The 25,103-nt window shown below is 48.1% G+C and overlaps 3 protein-coding genes and 3 non-coding genes across 7 annotated transcripts in view; all 6 read right to left on the minus strand.

Annotated features, from left to right (window-relative positions):
* The window catches only part of LOC111842210 (ras-related protein Rab-35-like), an 11,105-nt gene extending 9,566 nt beyond the window's left edge, over positions 1-1,539 (minus strand). Inside the window, exon 1 of the mRNA XM_023808599.2 lies at positions 1,182-1,539. Coding sequence (XP_023664367.1) covers positions 1,182-1,233 — 52 coding nt within the window. The 5' untranslated portion in view covers positions 1,234-1,539. The remainder of the gene's footprint in view (positions 1-1,181) is intronic.
* A 1,886-nt stretch (positions 1,540-3,425) lies between these two features.
* Positions 3,426-8,684, minus strand: rplp0 (ribosomal protein, large, P0). The gene is made up of 8 exons (XM_023808479.2): positions 8,617-8,684; positions 7,982-8,090; positions 7,395-7,570; positions 6,973-7,060; positions 6,562-6,708; positions 4,650-4,835; positions 4,017-4,157; positions 3,426-3,643 (listed from the first exon to the last, which is right to left on the minus strand). Exons 2-8 carry the CDS (start codon positions 8,033-8,035, stop codon positions 3,485-3,487), a joined length of 951 nt encoding a protein of 316 aa, XP_023664247.1. The 5' UTR covers positions 8,036-8,090; positions 8,617-8,684; the 3' UTR covers positions 3,426-3,484.
* Positions 3,760-3,887, minus strand: LOC111842260 (small nucleolar RNA SNORA63). The gene has a single exon (XR_002837867.2). It is a non-coding gene; the product is annotated as a small nucleolar RNA SNORA63 (small nucleolar RNA).
* Positions 7,240-7,367, minus strand: LOC111842261 (small nucleolar RNA SNORA63). The gene has a single exon (XR_002837868.2). It is a non-coding gene; the product is annotated as a small nucleolar RNA SNORA63 (small nucleolar RNA).
* On the minus strand, positions 7,690-7,818 carry LOC111842257 (small nucleolar RNA SNORA63). The gene has a single exon (XR_002837864.1). It is a non-coding gene; the product is annotated as a small nucleolar RNA SNORA63 (small nucleolar RNA).
* Positions 8,685-10,100: 1,416 nt separating the features above from the next.
* The window catches only part of pxna (paxillin a), a 34,213-nt gene continuing 19,210 nt past the window's right edge, over positions 10,101-25,103 (minus strand). Inside the window, exons 2-14 of one of the 2 annotated variants that reach the window (XM_072714220.1) lie at positions 22,839-23,047; positions 22,668-22,750; positions 21,890-22,026; positions 21,527-21,710; positions 21,044-21,188; positions 19,527-20,672; positions 18,021-18,284; positions 17,371-17,817; positions 15,751-15,915; positions 14,985-15,158; positions 14,230-14,311; positions 13,418-13,566; positions 10,101-12,991 (exon numbers count right to left, since the gene is read on the minus strand). In XM_072714220.1, coding sequence (XP_072570321.1) covers positions 12,725-12,991; positions 13,418-13,566; positions 14,230-14,311; positions 14,985-15,158; positions 15,751-15,915; positions 17,371-17,817; positions 18,021-18,284; positions 19,527-20,672; positions 21,044-21,188; positions 21,527-21,710; positions 21,890-22,026; positions 22,668-22,750; positions 22,839-23,047 — 3,452 coding nt within the window. In that variant the 3' untranslated portion in view covers positions 10,101-12,724. The remainder of the gene's footprint in view (positions 12,992-13,417; positions 13,567-14,229; positions 14,312-14,984; positions 15,159-15,750; positions 15,916-17,370; positions 17,818-18,020; positions 18,285-19,526; positions 20,673-21,043; positions 21,189-21,526; positions 21,711-21,889; positions 22,027-22,667; positions 22,751-22,838; positions 23,048-25,103) is intronic. The other variant, XM_072714221.1, reaches the window with a different exon arrangement.

A 25,103-nucleotide genomic window follows, 5' to 3' on the forward strand; every position in this document is an offset into this window, starting at 1 on the left:
TCAAAGCTCTTTACACCACTGTTGGATCTGTAAAGTTGATACAGCAGTCGACTACAGAATCCTTCACAGGCTGAGGGATAAACAAAACTGTTGGTTCTGAAGGTGTTCACACGAAGACAAAGCAGAGCGGAAGCATTTGGTGCAAAATGAAACTCAGGTTTTAACACCAGCAGAAACGTATTTTAAAGCCAGACAGACATCTCTGCAAGAGCCCCCCAGCGACCCGGAAAGATGCACGTATCCTGGACCAAATGGACAATGTTTTCAGTTTTTAACTGCAGGGAGCATGAAGGAAAACACCGTTTTGTGGCGAAATGTGCGCACCGATTCAACCCCTTGTCTGGGGAGAGATGAGACCGCAAAACGCTACAGCCGGCTTAAAAAAAACTAAAGGAAATGCAACTGAAGAAGTGGGACAGGCCTGCAAATTACCCGTCTAAATTTCATCAAAAGTACGCAAATCTGACGTTTTTGTTGGCGACACCGTTTGATTTTAGACCAACGCGGAGTGTTTACTAAATAGAGATCTTCCCCCTACTTAAATAAGCATTCTTCATCTATGAACATTTTTACATAAACACAAAGTTTTAAGTGTGTCTAAACTTCCTGTAAGTAGATATAATGAATCGAAAATAACCTGGACTAGGCTTTAGAAAAGACCCAAAACACGACATGGGAGGGTACATTCATAACTATGACCATATAGGTTACAAAGTACGTGATCGGTGATCAAATACTAACCTGCCGAGAAACCAAACACATTTTTTAAGTATTAAATGTACTGAAGCTACTAATTGGTACTAAAAGAGGCAAAGAAAGTAGCAGTACCAAGCGCTAAAGTCATTGTATATCCGGCCTACTGTGTACTGACATTCCCAGTCTATCTGACAAGAATATTCAGTTAACCAGCCATCCCGCCCTACTCTGAATGCAGTGCCCGGTTGTAGTTGAATGCAAAAAACGAGGGGGACGTATACAAGTACGTATGTGCTTCGTTAAAGCAACATGTGTTATCTATCTACATTACACACAAAACAGCCATGCAGACAAACCCTGGCTCTGACTTGGAAAATGAAGAAGACCCAAACCTCGGTTTTTAACAACTAGCTTGTTAGCGATGCGGCTAGCTAGAGAGACCCGTTAGGGCCCATATCTGAACGCAAACCCCGGTGTTTCCTTACCGCTGTCGCCTATGATGAGCAACTTAAAGAGGTAATCGTAATCCCTGGCCATGCCGGAGGTTAAATGAATATCTTTTTCTTATTTTTGTCGGTGCTCTTCCTTCTCTCTCCGAACACCAGGCCCAAAATATCAGTAACCGTCTCCACGGTGTTGCGGAGCCGACTTTCCTGCGATGTTCCCGTAAATCCCCGGCCCCCAAAAGCAGAGGGTTTATTTGTGTTTTTTTCCTGTTTTTCTTTATCTTCGGGGTTTCGCGGAGTCGGCAGCTGTCCTGCCCCTGCAGTGAGCGGTCGCGCGCACACAAGCCGCTTCAACCTCCGGCGAGTCCCAGCGACGAGCCCAGTGCGAGGCGCGCGCCACCGCGCAGGCGCAGCTCACACGCAGTTACAGCAACCGCCATAGGTGGCGCCACATGGGGCGGATAAGCCTCTATTCTCAAGGTGTGTGTGTGTATTCATGTATGTATGCAGAGATGATTGTAGGGACACTGGGGGCCCTAGGCAAAGAAACTCCATGGGGCCCTCCAATGCACCCCGCCCATTATTTTTGCGTGAGATCTAAATTAATATTAACAAAGAGAATGTAAATTTCTGCTCTTTGGGTTTGTTGTAAAACTCCGCTGATAGTCACCTTCAATGGCACTTATTCTTGTCTGTGGTTATCTTCCCACCTTCGTTTCTAGCGGTCTTCGGTGTTTCTCGCGACGTAGGTGTTTTTTCCGTCTAACGAGCTCATCTCCAGGAGCCTATTAGTGTCGTAAGCAGAACTATATACTTGGTGTGATACAGACCCTCCGTGCACAAGTTACATATTAGGCCGTTTTTTTACTCCATCCACTGATAGGGGTTTATGTAGCAATACAGCAATGGCAAAAACTACCAGAATGGGGGACTTGATTTTGAACTACAGCTAGGGAAGAGGAAAATTGTTGGAGAGAATATTTCTCTAAAACAAATTAAATTTAGCTAATGGTTTAATCAGGGACCACCTGGAAGATCAACAAGCTCTACCTAGGCAGCCGATGATTCATGTCTGACCAAAATACCCTTAAGTTAAGTTACCCAGCACCGCAAAGACGGTATTCGGCAGGCACAGAATGCAGCTCAGAAATTGCTCTTTACTAGCCCATTTACCAAAAAGCCTGAAACAATTGGCAGTTTTGTATATTTTCAATTGTGAGACAGACAAATACCAGGTTTATGATTTCTTGCCTTTCCTGGGGCTCAAATCAGGCATCACATCCTGCCCCCTCCAGTATCATTTCAAGGTTGCAGTCTAGACTGCCAGATATGAGCCAGTCACTTACATCCTGGTCTGGGGATCACAGTTGACATCACAGCCAGCTGCAATTTGCACAGGCACTTAATTTGGTATGAATTATGGTACAAGTCTTGAGTGTGTCATTGTGACATTGCATCATCATGCATATTCAATCGCGTTCCTCGCACAATAAAAATGAAGCAAGCAGACGACTCGCATGGCAGGATACACAAGATAATTGGACAATCACGCACAACTCAGACGTGTGCTTATGTTCAGTTATGCTGATACGGCTTCTGTAGCCAGATCAGCCGACAGTTACTCAAGCTGCAAGGGCCACATGCTGCTTTTCTGAAGAAAGCCACATCCTGCAGTGCACTGCAAGCAGTGTCAGAACCGGATACAAGGCCTTATCGCTGCAGACACCGAACCGCATACCTCTACCTTGTTTCAGCGACTCAAGGGCCAACAGAAGCTCCTTTTCCCTTCGTTTCTGTGTTGCGATGAATAGGCATTGTCCAATTCTCGTAACATGTATGAACTGTTCATTATGAAATGGGAATCAAAAATCATATTCACCCATTTTCTGTGATTCACTGTTAAAAAAAACCCACTGGCAGTGCACTCGCACATTGAGAAAAAAATGAGCTGTCCTGTTTCACATTGCTGCCATCTGGAGGAACGTCACTGAACACCATTCCTTTCACCATGAATTTACTTCTGCTAACCTCAGAGCGAATACTACTTAAAACCAGCTTCAACATTATCAAAAAGGAAGCAGTCACTGATAACATTCCCATTTGGGGGAGTCGAGTTAGTACTTTGCTTATTTTAATTAAGTTTAGCAAACACCTCACAGCTGGTCATTTACCTTCAGCTATTGCCCTGCTGCATATCAATGTTTCCAAAACAGACGGAATAACTTCAGATAAAGTTACTCATCTTGTGCCTTAAACAGAACAAAAAGTACAATGAAAGCACAGTAAGGTACTGGTTTTTCTTTTATTGGATTCTGATCACCAAGGCAGACAGGATCTCCAGCCTAGTCAAAGAGGCCGAAGCCCAAGTCCTCGTCGGACTCCTCAGACTCTGGTGGAGCCTCCTTAGCCGCGGCCGGAGCAGCCGCTGCCGTATCAGCAGCCGCCGCTGCCACGGGTGCAGCTACAGCGAAGGCGGAGGGGTCGGCCAGGTAGGCCTTCACCTGGAAGAGGAGACGCTCAAATTCACCATCACGGCAACTCACAACATGGCAGCCACGTGTGGACTTGAGAACAAAACAGACTTAAAAGAAGAATGGACAAGGAATCGTGATGATTTATGTATGAAACCAAGCGTCCCTGCCAGTAGGGGTGTGCTAGCAAACAGGGATAGTGGGAAACATGTCACTTTCTGCAGGGGGAACGACAGCACAGCACCGCCCAGCTGTCCTGTAACTTATCCTGCACCACAGTCCATTATCTACTAGACCCTGTGAGTTGCTGCATTCGACTCAACCGCAGGGAATACAAATGGTAATCAGACAGGCAAACACTAAGGTAGCCATTCAGGACACTCATGACAGCAGGTGCCCATACCTTGTCAGCCAGGGGGAAGGAGTAGTCCGTTTCCACAGCAATAGCCAGCACCCGCTTGTAGCCATTGATGACGGAGTGGGGAACAGAGGCAATGGTCGGGTATCCTATCTCCAGGCACACACTGGCTATGTTCCTCACACCCTGGAAAGATTGGAATAAGTTAGAAGTGGAGAGCTCACGCTTCCGGCTTCGGTGCCAGCATCTTATGGAAAACTGGCACGAAAATGGTCTCACAGATGCCAGCTAAGGACCTCAAGATAGGGGGGGGGGGTTGCAGCTGTAGACCAACATTAACCAAGCAATGGAAAAGTATAGAAATGTGCAGAAAACTTAATTTTGTCCACTTTTACCATTAGCAGGGCATCCGATTTAATCAACTGGACAACTAATGACCAATGGCCACTAAGCATGTACTTTGAAAAGATCAATGATATTGAAAACACAATCACATCCATCTACAATGTGTCCCAAGAATATTTGTGTTCTGCAACACTATCAGGGCATCAGATATCACTTGTATGTCCATCGTGTATCCTTTTCTTATTTAACCTGCTGCATGTTCTTACCTAGCAATTGTGCCTTCATTGTTCCCTTGGAGGTATTTAAGTGCACATGGGTCTAGCAAGGGCTCACCTCCAAGAACCTCTGGTGCAGGGTCTCCTCGTTGATGTCCAGCACCTCGGGGCTGTAGACGCTGCCATTGTCGTACACCTGCTGGATGATCAGGCCGTAGGAGAAGGGCGAGATGTTCAGCATGTTGAGCAGCGTGGCCTCGCTGGCGCCCACCTTGTCTCCAGTCTTGATGAGCTGCACGTCGCTCTGCAGGAAGAGGGTGAAAACACCAGTCGGCTCGGCACGATGCTCACTCACCTCCGGAGCTAAGATTTACAGGAATAAAACATTGAACTTCAGGACTCATAAAAAAAAAGAAACCTCAAAAATAAGACCACCGTGGGGCATTTATTAAATAGAGACTTCTAGAATATGGGTATTAGTATTTCTGTATATTTCTCTGTGTACTGTACAATTGTACTGCCCCGTTTGCTTTACTGAACTGTTTTTTTATATGCTGTATTAACTCCATTTACCAGCATGCTTTAGGGTTCAATTGACATCACTGTTGATCAATCATATTTGATGTTTGTATATATTTTTTTTTATTTTGTCATCAACCAATGATAATGAGCAATGTTGAATGCCCGTGAAATCGTGAGCGGGCAGAGGATCTTGCTCCTGAGAAGTGACTTTTTGGTTGTGGTTGGCAGTTCTGGTCCTGGTGAGGAAGGATGGAAGTCTTCAGTCATGGAGCGTGACTGTCGAGGGGCGTAAAGTGTGAGGAACTCCGGTGTGATTCCTGTAATGTCTGCTGTAAAGCCCCCCCCCCCCCACCCACCCCTCACTGGCGACAGCCAAGTTAGCTTGCGTGAGGACTCGCCGAATCACGCACTGGGCTGGTTCGCTAAAAACCACAAGCGTGGCTCTACCGGCAGCATCTTGCCGGATGGATGAACCCACAAGCTAAGCTAGACTGTCAGCACAGGAGCATCTGTTGCGTGACTGTTAGTTTCTATGATCTGATTCGCCTGGCCTGGATGGTGGGTCGTGAGCAATGAAAACTGACACCGACACACACGCACGTTCCCCCCCCCCCCCCCCCGGTGGCTTGGAGGGGCATTGTAGCGGATGCCGTATTGCCCACAGCTCAGAAAGTTGCTGACTAAGTACCAGGGCCCCAACAGAGCACTTATTTTCACTTTTCCCCCCTCTTCTTTTTGCTCTTTAACCGTGTTGGGATTGTTTGTATACCCTTATACCTCCTAATTTGCTTGCACCCACTATTACACAGCTGGAATATCTAATAGTAGGTTGTTAGGGATTTAGCCTACTAGCTTAACATTCGTTCGGTAGGCTGCAGCCAAATAGTTAGAATTTTCATTCCCCACTTTGTGATTTTATCATCATTATCTTGATGAATCTATTCTATGTTTCTTATTGAGGCCATTATTAGATATCTATGTTATCACTTATTGCTGATTAATAAAAATATAATTATATTTCATTATACCCTGGGTGTATTGGCAGCTTATTTCATGCATAGCATAATATCTAAAACTTCTGCCTTTTACATTGGTATGGTACACTACAGGACCAGCTTTGCACTCCCCACTAGATTAGTACACATTTTACATATTGCACAGTTGCATTCTGGGAGATACCCCAGTGTTGTATTGTACAAGTATTGTATTTCCACAGTGGAGGCACCACGCAACTTTAGGATTTCTCAACGTTTACTATTTCCACTATTTGAATTATTTTATGGTATTAGGAAGTTAGCTCACCATTCAACTGCTGGGAATCCGGAACCCTGCTGCACCTTACATTGTCGTTTAGTGTAACTCTTAGCCAGGACTGTGCTGGGTTACTATCACCCGTTAAAAAACAAAGGGGTTACAATAAGACAAGGAATGTCAGTGGAAATGCCTTAGTAAGCCTTCAGAAAGGCCAGTCTGTCTGACAAGGTTAGGATTGTTGATGCGCCACTCACCAGGATTTCAATGGTTCCTCTGGAGATCTTGGTGGTGATTCCCAAAGCCTGGAAGAAGCTGGTCTTCTCAGGTCCCAGGCCAGTATTCTGGGCTGGCACGATGACTTCACAAGGGGCGATGGCACCAGCACGGGCTGCAGCTGGAACCTACGAGTGTCCGAGAGGAACATTAGCTATGTAGCTATGACCACTAACCACCCCCTGCAACACTAAACTGCACCTAGCAGCACTGGAACTTCACTTCTGAATATTGACACTTTGAACTTCCATTGAATCACTATTAGGGACAGTCGCATCATGAACATACCAACCCTAATCAATATAACAGATCAGTAACATCCATTTTCAGGCTGATTAACTTCAGCAGTGCCACCGCCTGACGGAAAACTAGCCAGCACTCTGAAGCCTCACCTTGTTGGCCAGCAGCAAGTCCCGGACTTCTGCCAAGTCCTCCTTGGTGAAGACAAAGCCCACATTGCCTCGGATGTGGGGCAGCAGCCTGTCAGGTGGGACAGCAGTACATTTGCCCTCATCAGAAGCATCTCAACGACGATGCATGTCATCACAATTAAAAACGACAATGTCACATGCAGGCTTAAAAAAAAATTTACCATCACGGCAACAAGACAGTCTTCATAAGACAATTTTGATTGCATAACTAGTTTAACAAAGGTTAAGCTGTCTGAGACCAAGTGTCCCTGCCAGTAGAGGTGTGCTAGCAGACAGGGATAGTGGGAAACATGTCACTTTGTGCAGGGGGAACGACAGCACAGCACCGCCCAGCTGTTCTGTAACTTATCCTGCACCGGTAGGCTTCATACTGTCCCACTCACTTTTCCAGAGCCGGGTTGTTTTCCAGGTGACCACGGATGGCCTTACGCATCATGGTGTTCTTGCCCATGAGCACCACAGCCTTGCCACGCAGGGACAGCCGAATGGTCTGCATCTGCTTGGAGCCCACATTGTCAGCTCCCACAATGAAGCACTTGGGGTAGTCATCCAGGAGTTGCTGTAAATCAGATGAAGGAAGAGGCAGGAAATCAGACAGGACATCTACAGAAAAACACATAGGCATCTTTCCAGTTGAGACTTGCATCATAAGGTTACTAGTACTGGCGATTACGAAGTATGTCTGAGACCAAGCGTCCCTGTCAGTGGTGGGGATACCAACAGTCAGGGATAGTAAGAAACAGGTCACTTTGTGCAGGGGGAACGACAGCACAGCACTGCCCAGCTGTCCTGTAACTTTTCCTGCTTAAAAATTGAAATTGTGCTCACTCATTGGGAAATACTAGTATTCTCTCCGTATCTTAAAACTCCTTGCGCATTACTGTCTGAGACTGCTCGTACACAAATATCTCAACGTATTCGCAAAGCACTCCGCCACGTATCCCAACTGAACAATCTAAAATATACTTACGATGATTTTCATAAAATAGTTGGACTTCCACGTGGCCCTGTCTTCCCTGGGCATCTTTGCTGTGCTTCCAAGGATCGCTAAACAGCCGGTTTAAAGACAAGGTGATGATCTAAAGAGAGCACACAAACAAAACATCAAGTAAGTGGTTTCGAAAGATTTTTTTCTTCTACATACATGTGCAGTTTCACTTGCCACTATATCAACAAAGATACCGCTATATATAACCGCGATTGTGAGCTGCTAACGATTTAGCCGTGCTAGGCCCTCGCTTCGAACGCATTGCTAACTCGCATATTTACGGGTTGTTATTTAGCTTGATACTTCTGGTATAGGACAACAGGCTACGCCGAGGCACTGCTGACACGGTAACGTCTAATAAATGTAATTCAATTTAATAAAGGCTGAGAGGAATGGTAAGTAATCGGAGACCGAATATTTCCACATGGTGTCTCTGACGTAGGCCCAAATCCCTAAACCCACGGAAATCTACGTGAAATGTTTTTGTTCCCGAACGATCGCTTTAAGGAAACAAAACGGTTCTTATTGCACGGTATGTATAAGATAGTCCTGCAAATTATTAATTAAAAACTACCCGTGAAGTATTACGCTAACAAGCGACATTCGGCGCCCATTACCTCACGGTAGGGACGCGTGAAAGAAAGAGAACGATGCGTCGACGGGCGGGGTATTTATAGAATGTAAACGTCAGCCAATCAGAACCCGGCAGATCGCCGCGTATCCTGAACGACCATTGGTTTAAAATTATGTAAATCATCCTTCGGCGTAGGCCTGTGGTTTCTTGGCGCGTTGGTTATGTATCGCTGTCAGAAATACTAGTTATTTACGAGGCTGAAGTTTTTTATTCGGAAGTGTATTCGCAAGATCCTTGGTATCTTAAATAGATATAATGCATGTTCTGCCGCATTGACCATCATTTATTTTACCAATACCGCGCGATACACCACCTATTACACTTACCATATCCTGAGTTTTAAGATATTTCGCTGTGTAGTTTTTAAAATAATGCCCTCCGAAATATGAACTTTTCCCCATTAAGAGTTAAAAACAATTCGTGTTCTGCCATATTGACAAAAATTTATCTAAACGCCTGTTAGAAAGCTCGTTCAGGGGGCATCATTTTAAAAATCAAACAGCAAAATATTTTCAATCTCAGGATATATTAAGTGTATGACATGGTGTTGAGCTTTCTAACAGATGTTTTGACACTGACACAATAAATTGCTGTTAACATACACTATACAGCCACTGTTCTGCACATGCAGGATGATCAGGCCATAGAAGGGTTCAGCATGTTGAGCAGCTAGTGCCCACCTGGTCTCCTCTTGTTTCAACCAGGAGCTTGAGATTGTGACTATATTCAGCTGGTTGGTTGAAACAAAATCTTGGCCTGGATTTTTACTTTCTGGACCTGAACTATCCACCTCTCCCTATGTTGCTTATAGGGCTGGTCTGCCCTGTATATACACAAACTACAATGAGGTAGACAGATACGCATGGGAAATTGTTCTAAATAAGCAAAGTGGGAAAGAAAAGCTGTCTTGCAATTAAAGTTAAAAGTAATGCCAAACATTCATACCTTTATCTTAGATCATAATGCACACATTCTTCAGATATTGTAGGTGTCCCATTATTATAAGCAATGGTATTCTGAGCAAAACAAAATCCAGACCAAGGTTGTTTTTCTACCAACCACGTAAGTACAATATGACTGTGACTCTTTATGCCCAAGTGGTTGGTAGAAACAAAATGCTGGTCTGGATTTGTAGCTTCTGGACCTGTAATGCCCAACACTGAGCACGGAACACAAAGTAGGAGATGCCATAGATGGGATGCCAGTTCATCACAGGGCACAAACTCCTACAAAACAAAACAAAGATCACACACCAAGGACACCAGCTAACCTAACCTGTCTTTAGATTGTGGATGAAATGGAAACCCATGGAAAAACTGGCGAACATGCCTACTGCAAGAACTAATCCCATTTACACATGCTTAGGTTTGTCAACTTTCATGTTTGACTTGTAGTGACCTCCCACATCCATTGTTTGAGGAATCTAAAAATAACTGGTAAAATAGGGGGCGGGGGGGATGACACAGAAACACTTACTCAAATTTATTTTATTGTTGGCATCATCACATGAAATCAAATGAACAAAAGGATCAAAACCTCCCATTACAAAAAGGTTACATCCCATCCATGGGTAATACAGCAGGGCAAAAAGTAAATTATAGAGGTGGAAAAAATAAGACTTTCCCTTTGGTTAAAAGAAGATCAAATGTCACGATTATCAAGCTAACTTCAGATTAAATGCAAGCAGATCAACAGAATAACCCAGGGGGTATTCTAGAAGTGAAACTGCACTTTGAAAACAAATCGATAGTAAAACAAGGCACAAAAGTGGAATATTCCAAACTGAAACACCCCCCTGCTCCCCCCAAATTCACACCCCCATCATGTGGCACTTTCGTCGGATATGCCTGGACACGGCTCGGACCTGGGGGCTGTGCCTCCACATCGCTTTCACATGACTTCCTCTTCACAGCCTCAAAGTTTCACAGTCACATCTCTGCAGCGCAGATGCTGAGGACAAAAGTTGCCTGAAGCGTGTGACTGTTACATACATGCACACGAATGTCCACGCAACAGGACACAGTACACCGCTTCTACCTGGCGATAACAGGTCACAGGAAATAGGCTGATCAGACAATTTGTACATGAGGTCTTGGAACATGTGATGAGTTGCGCAGAGTTCACAAAGGAAGCATAGTGAAATTCCCAAACAAGCCATCCGACATACACAATGTTCTGGCAAAGTGCAGCAAATTCACTAACTTGTACGAATGGGGGGGGGGGGAGACCAAACGGTAATATTCATGGTGCATCATCCGCTCTCGATACGGGGCGAAGGGTTACAGCCTCCTGACAGTCTCAATCTCAGAATAACCAATCAACTCGCTTATCTACTCACAGTAGGAGGGTCTGGCAGTGTGTTTAACACCTTGCATTGAAACTCTGGTACATGTGTTTTGTAAAACTTACCTATACAAGTAATTTAATTAACGGACCAAGGTTTTGACATGGAAAACATTTCAACTGGAAAGTGACATATAAATGAAACTGCTGACTGCTAATCAGGATGTGAATTCAAACTCCATCCTCACCCATTCTCAGCAGGGGAAAAGGGGGAAAAAATGAAAGGGCGATTTTTATTTGGCATCTGTACACACATGTAATATGAAATTTCACAAAACTACGCTAAAAAGAACAGAGCAACAGACCTGAACGTAAGTCTAATGCGGTTTAAAAGGGAAAAAAAGGGCTTTTAAAAAAAAAAAAAACACAAATTAACCAAACTTGTCCAAACATATGCTCAACATTAATGAAACAAAATCCAAAAACAGCAGTTTTAAGCTTTCTCCAGTATTGCAGCCGTCGCCTAGGAGACGCCAGGACAGGGAGACATTGTACAGTGATGTCACCGGCACCCCTGAGGCCCGCGGCCTTTCCAGGAGGTAATCAATCTGACGCTTCTCATTTATCAGCTAAATTCACTTCAGCTTGCTGAAATTACAAAATTCTCTAAAGTGGTTCTCCATTAAATATTACATATGCACGTGGAACAAAAAGTAAAAAGCAAAGCTTTATTAATATTAATTTTAAAGGTATTGTGGTATAAATCCCAATATATCAACACTAGAGCAAGAGACTCGCAGGAGTGCATCAAGCATTCGAGAAAATACAGTTTTGGTAAGTGTATTGCAATTGGTATTTTGGGAAATCGACTAAACCCCCAGTACCCAGCCCCGAATGAAGGTTCACATTTTGCTTTTAAGGCTAGAAACAGATCCTTTTTATGCTTGCGGGTCTGTTCTGAAAACGGCGTGCGGCTTAAAAATTAAAAATTTAGAACAACAGTAAAAATGGCATAAAACCGACAGCCAAAGTTTAATAAGAAAGTTTAGATTGGAAAGGTTTATGAAAACACGACCCTGATACATTTAATACATAAAAATGGGATCTAAGCTGCGCTGGCACCAGAATCGTCCATGAGAGAGAGGAGAAGCAAAGTGAAAGCTTGAGTGAGTCTTTGCATGCATTCCAGCAGAGACCCAGACAAAGCGGATCAGTGTGCTTCAGAACTACAAAAATAACCTCCATCCCACCTTCACCCTAAAGTGAGAAAGCCCTGCGTTAGCCGAACAGTGACCCGCCGGCTCTCCAAGGTCCACGCCCATCAAGCTCAGTCCCTTCCATCCATCCATCCATTCCATCCATCCATCACATGCTCAGCTAAGCATTGGTGCTGGTTTGCATTCTGGGACTCATGCACAGAAATGGAAAGTGGACTCCCCCCCCCCCCCCCCAAAAAAATATATATTATATATAGAAAAGCTGTTTAAAAATGGCAGGTGTAATTCTGCTGGGGGGATAGATCTACACTCCAGCAGACCTAATGGAAAGACCATCACCCCCCTGCCTCGCAAGCACTAAAACATCTTCCCCTATCAATTAAAAAAAAAAAAAAAGAAAGAAAAAAAACAAACATACTCCTGCTTTCCTGAACCTTCCATGGAACACAAGTGGTAAAAGAGAGGTGGGACCACCCCCCCTTTCCCCAAATACCAGTCGATAGCCTAACCCTCCTTATCCCAGTGCACCATGAGACAATATCTCTTAGAAGAGTGACCAGAACTGCCCCCCCTCCTGCACACATACGCCCCCTAGCTGAAGAGCTTGATGAAGCAGGTCTGACAGTAGGGCTTGTCGTTCTGCTCCTTGAAGGTGCCTTTGTTGAGCTGCTTGAGGCAGAAGGCGCAGACAAAGTGCTCGGGGTGGAACTTCCTGCCCATGGCGGTGATGCAGCGGCCCGTGATCGGCTTCTGGCAGCCGGAGCAGAGCGAGCCGCGCCGCTCGTGGTAATGCGACTCGCAGTACGGCTGGCCATCATGCTCGAAGAAGCTGCCATTCACGAAGGGGGTGAAGCACTCCTGTGAAGCGGGGGGGGGGGGGGTCAGCATCACGCATAAGCCTCACAAAGCCCCCACACATTCTACAAGCGGCAGCTAAACCCCCCTCTCATATCTCTCATATGACCCCTATATTTTTAATAAGGCTCACATATGCCACGCTATGGGCTCGTGGGAGTTTTATTTGCTCAAAAATGTTCTGAGGGCAAAACAAAAAATGATTGGTTGACAGAGATAACCAATCAGATTGTAGAGGAGGTGGGACCAAGACATCTGATAGGTTGGTCCCGCCTCCTCTAGTTGCTTGTAGCCACCTCCTTTACAATCTGCTTCTCTCTCTGAACCAGCCATTTTTCAAATTCCTGTGTTCACTCATCCCCCTACACCACACAGTGCTTCTGGCCCACGTGCACAAACGGACAAAGACACACACATGCACACACTTACCCTGCAGACAAAACACTCCGGGTGCCAGAGGGCATTGAGGGCAGAGATGTAGTTCTCCAGGATGGCGCGGGAGCACCCGCCACACTTGGGTGCAAACATATCGAAGTAGTCCTTGCGGCAAAATGCCTTCCCGTCTTTCTCATGGAAGCCTACAGGGGGCAGTCAATGTAGCCAATAATGCAAAAGCATTAGTCAGGACATAAATTCATTTTATTAAAAAAAAAAAATCCAAATCGAAAGACATTTACAATCGCAGAATCTGAATTACAGCTTTTATGAAGAACAAACACTCTGCAGCTCTTACAGGCTTCACGTTAGTCACTCTGGCCAATTAATACTGCAGTGCTTTTGATAACAGACACATCAGCAGAGGAAGCAAGAGGAAGAAAAAGTACAAAAAAAAGCGAAAAAAAAAAGAAAAACAGAAAGAGGTCAGGCCAGTACATGTCACATGACTCTGTTCCACAAAGACCATGTGTTGTGCTGGGGGATTTCCTCAAAAGCTCTGGAAATGGGTCAGGCCAGCTAACAGCTGGCTAATGCCCAGATTCAGCAGCGGAATGGGGCTCAAACTCAGAATGAATGGGACACTCTGGGCCTGGGGGGTGTCCCACGGAGGCAGGCAAAGTGCACCTTTGCGAAAGTGACATATTTTCTGCCCAGTTACATGGATATTTGACGGGAGCTTTCCAGATTAGGAGTCTTTCCCCTGAGGCTATAAGAGCGGAGCCTCCCTCTCCTGGCATCTGGGATGTGCCCTTAAGCACCAAGCTTATGACCCAGTTTGTGCTGCCTGGAAGGCCGAAACCTACCCTCGGGCCCGAAGAACGATCCGCACTGGGCGCAGAAGAAGTGCTCCGGGTGCCAGGTCCGATCCAGTGCAGTCACTACTTTCTGTGAGTGGGAGAGAAGCATGGAGTGAGGTCCAGAGAAGGTGCCGGAATACCCGCAGGACAGAAAGATACCAGTGTGTTAAATGGCCCATTAGCGTTCACATGAGGAACACTGATCCAGAAAATCTTTAAAGCAACCAAGTTTCAAATCAACTCGATTGTTAGCCACACTGTGAAGAGATGGCTTCCAAGGCTTCCCAGTCTCAGGCCATAGCGTGCTGGTGACGCCACTATCTACCAGGCTAATCCACGATGCATCAACATCAGCGCCGGCCACCAGAGGGCAGTGTCGCGTCACATGAGACTGTGGTGACGGCTGTAGAACTGGAACGATGAAATGATTAGCTCATGTTTTCCAGATTGCACCAGATTCCCAAACAATTTAAAAACAATAGGCTTGACAACACTTAACCCTTTATCAACAGTCAACAGTAGGCCAACAGAGTGAGAGCCAGTGATTAAAAACCAGCAGTAGTTAGGAAAACGTGGCATTCTGCTGCGGATGAATCACTGACAGTGACGTCGGGCCAAACCCAAGGCCAAAGTCCATCGTCTGAATCTCCACCCGGAAAAGCACGTAGGGCGTGTATCACTCAAGCGTCCCAGGACACGAGGGGCCGAGAGAGACAGGTGTGTTTACACCGGTGTGCGGGTGCGTTCGGCCTGTCACTCACGTCCAGGATGGGGCCGTTGCAGTAGTAGCAGCGTGGCGAGAAAAGGTCGTGATAGTCCTTCTCGCAGAAGGGCTGTCCGTCTCGCTCGAAGAAGTTGCGGGAGCCGATCTCCTCCTGACAGTGCGTGCACACGAAGTGCTCTGGGTGCCATGTCCGGCCCATCGCCGTGACAACCTGGGACAGGAGCGGCCGGTCAGTACTGGGGGTCATGCTCGAACGCAGGGACAACCTTTAGCTTGACTGGGAGGGCAAGAATCACCCAGTAAATACTAGCTGTGCCAAAGGAGGTCTGCGCTGACTGGCATAATTACGCCATTTATATCAAGCCAAAAAAAAAAAACAAAAAACCAGATGCTGGACTGTAATAATTGTTTTGCATGACTGTGAAACTTTGAGGCTGTGAAGAGGAAGCCGTGTGGAAAACGATGTGAAGACACAGCCCCCGACGCACTGGATGATGTCAGAGATCAGGTCAGACCCCTCCCCCCAACATTTAGCGGAATCAATTATGTAGGAGAGAAAACCACCATAGAGAGAACTGGGAACCACTGCCCCTTCGTTTTATGGTCAAAAAGAAAAGCACTTTGTTAGCAGTTATCTATTATGTCAATTAGCCTTGACGGTGGAACCTCGCTGTACAAACATCCATTTGTTTTTGAGTGAGCGTAATGTTTTTCCCCCGAGGCCATACGGCATCCCACTGCATAATGCGCACTGGGCATCAACACAACACAAAGATCAATTAAAGGGACGGGGGCCTGCCCACCTGGCCGGCGATGGGCTTCTTGCACGCACCGCACACGCCCTTGGCCACCGTCTGCACACCCAGCCGGTTCAGGTCCGACTGCAGGCTGCCCAGCATGTTGTCCAACTTGTTCACCTGCTTGATGGGGCCGCTAGGGGGGGCGGCGCTTTTGCCCTGGGCCATGATCTGTGAGGGGAGAGACAAAGCAGGTCAAGAAACAGTGTGGAACCCCCTTCTGGACCCCCGTTTGTGCCATGTAAGCACAAACATGTTACACTACAATGTGCCATTAAACTGACCACACTGGATCACACAGAAGACACAACGGCGAGCATCAACGAGCCTCCTCCCCTCATCCCCCACCACATTTATCTGACCTGAACCCAAAACCCCAACCTGCCAACAACGGTGGGGCAGCTTCCTCTGTGGAACGAGGAAGAGCCTTTCTGATGCACAATAGCTAATTCCTTGAAAATGTGCCACTCGATCAATTATTCTTCACTTAAATTTTATCAGTACTGAACATTCGACAAAAAAGGGGCCTCAAACTACATAGGAAAAATACGAATGAATATGGATCTCAGAGGAGCGACACCCCCAGCTTCTGGTAACTCCTGCAGCGTCAGTCACAGGAGGCGCACGTTAGCGGAGAGGTAGAGAAACGTTCACCACACCTCCACCCGCCCTCCCCAGCACCACGGTGAGGCAGGATCAGGCAGGCTGCAGGGTCAAAGGTCTGCAGTGCAAATCGCCTGCAGTCAAAAGCCCCCCCCCCACCCCCAGGTAGAAATGGCACTGGCCACGGAGAAATCTACGCACTTCAAATCTTCACCCAATTTGAACGAGTACGTTTCTTTTAAACAAGAGAACACACCAACGCTTGATGGTACCCGGAAAGTCCGAAGGGCCGATCACCTGGGAGCCGTGAACGAGTTGGGAGTCACAGAAGTCCGGACACACTCACAGTATGACATTTAAGCACCAGCTCAACTACTCATATCACATCATCCCACAAAGCGTTTGCAACAAAAGTTAATACGGGGTGTCAAACATTACACAACTGGCAGCCAGCAGGGCTGACAAACAAATGCACACACATCCCTCTGTGAGCAGAACAGACCAGCTGTGAAGCCTCAGATGTCATACTCTCTAGACAAACAGCAGACCATCTTATTATGGAAGCCTTACAAGCTGCCAAATCCAATCACTGTTATTCTAAGTATTTGGAGAACTAACACCAGGCCATAATTAACACATTCCAGCTTTGGCGCTAATGAACAAATGGGCCCAGAGCCTATTACAGAGCTTCCACGGGACAGACATATGGGAACAATGTGTTGTCGTGGATAGTCTTTGTTGCCTCAAATTAACCACATAGGTTCTGTAATTGAATACAAAAAAAAAAAAAAATTCATGAGTCATCCAATGATCCCTTTTACAACCTCGGATATAAAATGAACAAAGACTTCACACCACGAACCAACTTCACACAGAGTTGGTGCTGAAGCCAAGAATTCACCATGGGATACAGATAACACAACACAGCAGCTAAACATAACACAGACAGATAGCTACAGAGAGAGAGAGAGAGAGAGAGAGAGGGAGAGGGAGAGAGAGAGAGAGAGAGAGCGAGACTCCTGCCTGGACCATTGGAGGGAAGAGAGGATCATCATCGGTTTGGCAGCCTACGGACACCAGGACCTTTGGTACGGGAGCTGAAACTTGAGGGGTGGCCTGGACTGGGAGAGGGTAAGGTGGAATCGGGATAGCTGGTTCTGGGGGGAAGTTCTGTAACTGGTGGGCGTAGGCGGTGATGGGAGGTGTTCGGGGAGATTGAGCTTGATGGGGCTGGAGTTGACTGGGGGATTCCCGAGGTGGGAAGGCGACTTTCGGCAGGGTTTTAGCTGGGCTAAGCTGAGGGGGTGGGGATGAGGATGGGTGAGGTGATGGAAGCTGGTTCAGGGGGAGCTGAATTTTTGGTTTTCCCGAAGCAATGGGGCACGGGAGGGAGGGCGAGGTCTCTGATGGAGACAGAGGAGGGGGAAAGACCTTCCTCTGAGGAACAGATGAGGCTGGAGGAATGATGATCTGGGGGAGAGAAGTGAAGGACAGGGAAAGACAAGGGCGGTAATTAACAAAAGACAAAAATGGAGAATAATCATGGCAGCGCAAAAGATGTGTCCAACTAATGACATTGACAGTCTTTCAAAATGATAAATGAGTGATATAGAGACAATGAATGAAGTGGTTTCCTTCAAAACGGACACGCAGCTGCTTGTTTCCCCCTCTACCTTGTCCACGGAAACCGAGGTGCAGTCCTCACGCGACCTCTGATTGGACGTGATGACGAAGCCCTCCGTGAGCCAGTCGTCCAATGGCTCGCGCCTGTGTTCGATATGCCCGATGCCCAGCTTGCCCTGCAGTTCCTCAATAAGCCTATCCTGGGACTTGCTCTTGTGAAAGATGACCGGACCCAGCTTGGGCCGCTGGTTCCCATCACGGTACATGGGGTGTACATTGGGAATCTCCTTGGTGCGTCGGATCACAGACTTGAGCTACCGGGGGCACAGATCTCATCAGGACGTTGTGGAACTGGTATTAATGACAGGCACCATGCATCCATTCCACTCCAAAGCTGTGGGGTTCAGTTCAAATGCTTTTTGAATGCAGCCTTTGTGAACAAAAAACTTGCAGTACCATGTACACATGCAAAAACCATCCAAACACGGGACAATACACCCCGTGCTAGAGGGGGCTCCTGTTCCACAGCATGCCGTTAGTCAGGCACTGCCTGTCCACTTGCTAGCAGACAGAGACGACACAACGTCCAACCGGCGCAACCAAAAGGTAAAATGCCTCAAGAGTAATTTAGAAACTGACGTGCTGGAATCCCCTGCGTCACTCGTATTCCGCGGCATGCAGAGTGCAAAAAGTGCCTCATGCCCGGCCGGTCCATTAAAAGAAAAAATGCCAAGGAGTTGTTCTTGCTGGGACCTTCCAAAAAAAGCCAGCCTGCACCCCCCCATGCAGGTGGGAGCCAAAAATCAAAGCGCTGACTCATGTGCGCAATCAATCAACTCGGTCACTAGGCATGGTAGCATATTTTTAAACGTGTCATCCACTTCAGCGGAAAGCTACACTTCCAGCATTACACGATTAAACAGCCGGCTTATCTCTAACGAGGACTTTCACAGATTGCGTGGCAGGCGGAGGGCGTAGACTCCAACAAACATGAGCGGTGCACAGATCAAACAAGCCTTCCCTGGAGCTATGCACTCCTTGTTACGGGGGTGCTGCTGAAAGGCACTTGGCAAGAATAAGAAAGGTCTGTTCCATCTTGTTCAAAGCACAAATTCCACACATTAACTTTGCCTTGAAGGTATCACCCCATTAGTTTAAAGTGCCACCAATAAAATACAGACTCCACGAAGCAGCCAATCAGAAGCTTGCAGCTCATTATAGGGAACGGGCACATGGTCAAAAGGTCTTGGCTTTTCGGATACATGCTTCCCTCCTAAAATAGTTCTGACATGACTAAATCCTGCACCACAGGGAGGCCGGACTTCTGGATCAAAAGCACTGGCATCACGGAAAAGCTTTAACAGTGTGATTCAGGGGAGTGAAAATTAATTGCTAAGAAGTTAATTACACCTACAAATGAATGCCAAGAGGCTGGTATACCAAATGACCACAGACACGAGAAACGGCCGGAGATTGACCCAACTGGATGTGACAAAGACATGACAAGAATCCAGAGGGCACAACAAATGGCCGCCTAATAGCAGGACGACCCCTACATGGCCGGACGCAGACATCCTCTCCACAGCTGAGGGCTGCAGTAGGGGCAGGTCCAGCGAGGTATCTGGGGTCTGAGGGCAAGGCGATGGGGTCAAAGAGTCATCCATCCAGCTGGCTTCAGTCTGGGGCGTCATCGTCCCGTCTTGTCCTTCCTCAGTCAGCCCTGATCCAAAGTTCATGGAGTCCCGCAAGCCCCTCTCCTCAATGCTGCTCCCCCAGACGCCCTGCTCAGCAATGCCAGATATGGGGTATCCGCCACACATAGATAGGGGTGAGGTGTTCTCCTTAACCTCCTGCTTCCTTGCCTTGGAAAAGCACACCTCCAACAGGTCTTCCAGCATGCTGTCCAATGAGGGACCTGGACCAGCCGAGGTTCCCTCTATTCCTTGAACCTTGGGGACAGAATCTACTGTCCTGGAGTACTGTAAAGGAACTTCAGTGGTGTATGACTGCTTGCCTTCCACTGCAAAACCTGGAAGACCAGTATCAGTAAGATCTGTTGTACTGGAGAGGTTAGAAGTACCAGGAGCAGGGGTGACAGACTTGATAGACTGAAAGGAAGGACTGTGAGTCTTTGGTGCAGGAGTCGTCGGTAGTATTGAGGAACTGGGAGAATTGTTGGCAAGACAAGGTGGCGTACTGGAGGTCTCACAAACGGAAATGAAGTATGGGTCACTGACAGGAGCAACTGGAGCAGCTTCCACCAGATTGTCTACTGGCTCTGATGATCGAACCACAGAGTTCCTGGGGTGACAGAAGGTCCCTGACGAGTTCACACAGGAGCTCCCCTTAAAGGCAGAGGTCAGAAGGTTGTCTCCTGCAGACTGGATTAACATGGCCGACTCCGTGAACTGGGGCGTGTAGGACAAGGCGACAGGGGACGCGGACGTGCAGAGAGCACAGGAGGACCGTGGTGCAGTGACCGCCGTGGCAGCGGTCCCTCTGGGGTCATGTGCATCCTCATCAATGCGCAACTCCATAACCTCAGGAGCACAGGCTTGAGGGTCATCCCAGGGGGGCAGGTAATGGGGGCTGCAAGGTAGGCTCATTACTGAGGTTGGGGCAAATGAGGACAGAGTCAAATGAGGGAATCCGGCCCCCATATCACACAGGGGTCCTGCATTAACGGGCCCCAGAGAACCAGACTGGGAGGCAGGTGAGAAGACAAGGAAGGAAAGAAAAGACAAGAGAAAAAATTAGCTGGGAGGACAGGATCTAAAATATGCAGCAAAGGAATAGAAAATGGAAGCTTTTAGACAGAAACATAAAAGCTTAGCAACTTAGCAGCAGAACAGCCACAAAGACGTCACACACCTCTGCTTCCTTTGTGCATGCAGGGGAAAGGTGCTGACATTTGGGCTACACAGCCGCTGACCACAGAACTGCGGTTACCACCCGAAGAGGACATAGCACAATCCAACCAGACGCAGCGATGACACCCCTGTCCCCTACTTTCTGTCACATCCAATCCAGTTTCTCCGGAACTACCCCTTCCTATGCAGAGGTACATGCTCACATTGCTCTGGACCTTGAAGTCGGACAGGGAGGCCATGAGCTCGTCCAGCTCCCGCGTCGCAGACGAGGCAGAGATGCGACTCTGCTGCGCCGCCGCCGATTCCTGCGTGTCGTCCAGGACGCTCTGGGTGGCGGAGGGGGTGGGGCTAGTGGGGACACAGAGACGCATGTTCGCATTTCCTCCATATACCCAGGTAAGCAGAAACACGGTGACACGGGCTTTACGTCACCTCCGGCCTGCCCGCAAACATTAACACTAGATGGACCCTTTTCTACTTCAGGCTGAAACAATTACACTGGAGTCTGTTAAGCTTCCAGAGCAGGTCAGCCGGTCACAGAGGAGAACGTAGACGCTGCTGCTTGTACGGGCGTCGCTAAGCTAATCGACTGCAGAACTACTGGCTGAGAAGCTCCCACTTGGAAAGGCTCCACTCAGAGGGAACACCCATGCCGCCCCCCCCCCCCCCCCCCCAAGAAGGCTTACACAGGGCGTGGCACCGAGCTCTCCAGCTGGTCGAGAAGGTTCTCCACGCTGGGCCGCACGTCCTCCACCACCCGACGCTTGGGCTTCTCCACAGTAGGTGGGGGCGCCTTGGCTGCCACCGAGACCCCATTCTCCTTCCCATATAGGGTGGGGGCCCCAGACAGCAGGGGTGGGACAGCGTCCTCTGTGGGCGGGGCAGAGAAAAGAATTCCAAAATTTTGACACCCGTGGCCCCTAAACAACGTGAATTAAAAGCAGTTCCCTAAATTAGCACCCGTTAAAATCCCCCCGGATGGAAGTGTGTCTCAGCCCCAGCTGTGTTACGTCACACCTAAGGGGCAGCACAGGCCTGACCGGCAGTACCTTCAGTCGGGAAGCAGGGGGCGCTATGCTGCACGGCGTTGAGCTCTAGCAGCAACCGATCCAGTTCGGACAGGTTGCTGCCCAGCGATGAGCTCATCGCGCCCGCGGAGTCTGAACCCTTCTGCTTGTTGGGGAAACTAGGAGGAAGAAGGTCATAAGCACAGGGGCTGAACTGCCAAAAAAATGTTACAGTTCATAATAATAAGGGTGCAAACAATATTGCATCATCAAAAGCACGTAGTATATTTCACAAGCGGCAGACTAACTGACCACAGACACTAAGTGGAAATAAAGAGGACAAACGAGAAGCCGGGGACTAACTGGCCTTGATAGTCTCAGCAAACCCACCAACATTCTCACACCCAAATACTACATGATATACAAGAAGTGTCACGCTTTGGAAACACTCGAACCAGCATCTACTCTGCCAATTAAGCTAATTTTAAATGCGCTTGACGAGTGACGGAGGAGTGACAGACAAACAGAAAAAGGTTTCTTTTCTTCTAATGGCAAACATTACCGACGCCGATTACAGACACACTACACCGTACTGATCCAAACTGACGGGAGAAGCTGAGGATCCGGGCAGGGAGACACATCGCTGTTCATTCAGCCCGTCGGACGTTCATAAGAGTCCATTAATGACTGCTAAGCGCTCCTCCAATTACAGACTCCAGATCGGTGGTAAAAAGAAAAATAGATCCACTACTCCTTATGAATGACTGGATCATCTGAGCAATAGTCTTGACTGGGGGGGTTTGGCGGCGCTGCAGCCTACCTGTAGACGTGATCTTCCTCGCTGTGAGACCGAGGGGAGCTGCTGTCCTGGGACCAAGCGCTCTTCTGGGCAGAGCCGACGGACTGACAAGAGCAGGCAGAAGGTCAACACCCCTACTCAAATGGCGAGGAAATGACGACCCGTCACACGGGACTCTCCCTCCCTGCTGACCTGCACGGAGGAGCGGTGCGAGCCCGGGGGTTCCAGCACAGTGCCGTTCAGGGCGTCGGCAGACGGCGGGGGGGGCACCGGCGGCGGGACGTGGAACTCCTGGTAGGTGTGGCCGCCCGTCGGGTACGAGTACGGCGTCTCGTCGGGGAGGAAGACTGGGCGCTTGGAAATGTGCGAGGTGGTCGACTCCAAGTCTGCCAGCAAGGCGTCTGAAAGGAGAGAGAGGGGGGGGGGGGGAGAGAGGGCGAGAGAGAGAGAGAGAGAGAGAGAATATAAAATAGGAGGAAAATGAATAACCAATAAAGCAGACATACCAGAGAGGTGTTATCAATGACCACACCTGAGAGGGAACAAGAGCGGTTCACTTTAAACTTAATAAAATCTCATATTTACCTAAATGTGACTCAACTGCTTCATTCATACAAGTACTGGGCCCATTCTATGCTGATAAGAACTTTTTTAAATGGGGGAAAAAAGATTATAATCCCCCCCCCCCCCCCCCCCCCCACACACACACACACACACACACACACACAGACACACACAAACACACACAAACACACACAAACACACACACACACACACACAAACACCGTTGTAGGGAGGCAGCAGGGAGTTGATCTTTAGAGCACAGAATTTGGACGCTCCGTTGTCCGCTGCTTAAACCCATAAGCGCTAAAGTGCGGATCCGTACAGCCGGCCTCCGTGACGAGGCCCCTCGGCCTGGCAAGCCCGGGCACCAGCAGCCTAATTCTTGTTTACTCTCTGTTGCCAAGTCCTTAGAAATACCAGCCTGGAGGGACAGGATCTCATGGGCAGGTCAATGCAGAGAGCTGCTGGGCGCTACCAACAACAGACACGAAGACGAACAGAAGCACAGGCTCACCCCTGAGCAAGTTCAAGAGGCATTTTCCATAAACGTGAAAACGGAGGAGATGCTGGTTCCAATGGAGGAGGAGAAGCAGTAAGTCTATTCAGGAACAGCCCCGAAGACGGCACAAGCCCAGCCTTGATACGCAGAAGACAAAATGTGAACTCGCTAGAAATATTACACAACCTTGTGCCGAGAAGTCACTCGCAGGGATGATTTCACAACTAAGCTGAGAGTTTGGGACGGGGGGCGCATGTCTGTGTGTGCGGTGTTTCTCAGCAACGCGGGGATTCCACACGAGACAGGTAAGCAGAGGATGCGGACTACGGGGGGGGGGTGGGGGGGGGGAGAGAGAGAGTCCATCTGTACTCACCTTGTCTGAGTGTCCGCAATCAGGATTGGGAAGTGAGGAATTGAGGAAGAGAAGAAAATGTGTGATCTTCAAAGGAAGTGATGAGGAAGGAACAGTCCCACAGCGAGGCTGTGCTGATAAGCCCCCCCCCCCCCCGCCAACTCCCTTGGACGCCCCGCCCCCAACTCGCTCCTTGCACATCTTCATGACGGTTCCGAACATAAGGCAGGAGTGGGAGGGACTCTTGCCGTTGAGTCCACAGAGGATTCTCACAGTACAACACTAGTGAATGGTACCCAAAGGACACCAAAAAAAACCCACATTATAAAATTTGCTAAATTAATTAAAACAGGAAGCAAGACAAGCTAATTATTGGAGAAGTGAACGAAGAGATCTGCAGCTCACCGATGGGAAAAAAAATTGAATGTAAAACTGTCCTGCATCTCCCTCAGCATCACAGCGAATGCGCGATCTCTGTGGTTAAGCGTGACTGAGTAGTAGCCAGCCAAAGAGACGAAAACAACCCTTCACAGGCTGTTACAAGGGCGTCGTGCACAGCAAGCCCAGACACATGCCACCAAAGGCACACAGGATGTCGAGAGCTCCCTCCATGGGCTGAGAAGGGAACTGCATTTCAGTTGTGTACCATGTTACACATGAGCGACTCTCGGCCTGTGGGCACAGTGGTGACCATTCAGGGAACATAAGCTGGGGATTATTTCCTCTTCTACCCCAGTTGCCAAACATGTCAACAATGACACTTCCTAAAAGGCTTCCTGTAAGCTGCCAACACTATCCGGGGGTGGGGGGGGGGGGGGCTGTTCACTGCCACCGAGCTAAAAGTAATCAGTAATCTGAACAGCCTACGGAACCGCTTTGGGGGCCCTCTGGCCTTGTTATGTTAGCCTGACACCAAGGCGAATGATCCTCGTTTCACATCCCTGAGACTTTACACCTTTAAAGATTAATGTGACAGATTAAAGGGGGGGGGGGGGGTAGCTGGCTAGGCAGTCACCAGCGAAAGCATGTAAGTTACCACGGA

Source organism: Paramormyrops kingsleyae, chromosome 7 (genome assembly GCF_048594095.1).
Source record: "Paramormyrops kingsleyae isolate MSU_618 chromosome 7, PKINGS_0.4, whole genome shotgun sequence".
NCBI lineage: Eukaryota > Metazoa > Chordata > Actinopteri > Osteoglossiformes > Mormyridae > Paramormyrops > Paramormyrops kingsleyae.

Coding starts and splice junctions, on each gene's coding strand:
- rplp0 (XM_023808479.2), bottom strand. CDS start 8,035: ATGCCCAGGGAAGACAGGGCCACGTGGAAGTCCAACTATTTTATGAAA. Junction 7,571..7,981: donor ACTATTTTATGAAAATCATC/GTAAGTATATTT, acceptor TCTGATTTACAG/CAACTCCTGGATGACTACCC. Junction 3,644..4,016: donor CCTTCCCCCTGGCTGACAAG/GTATGGGCACCT, acceptor CTCCTCTTCCAG/GTGAAGGCCTACCTGGCCGA.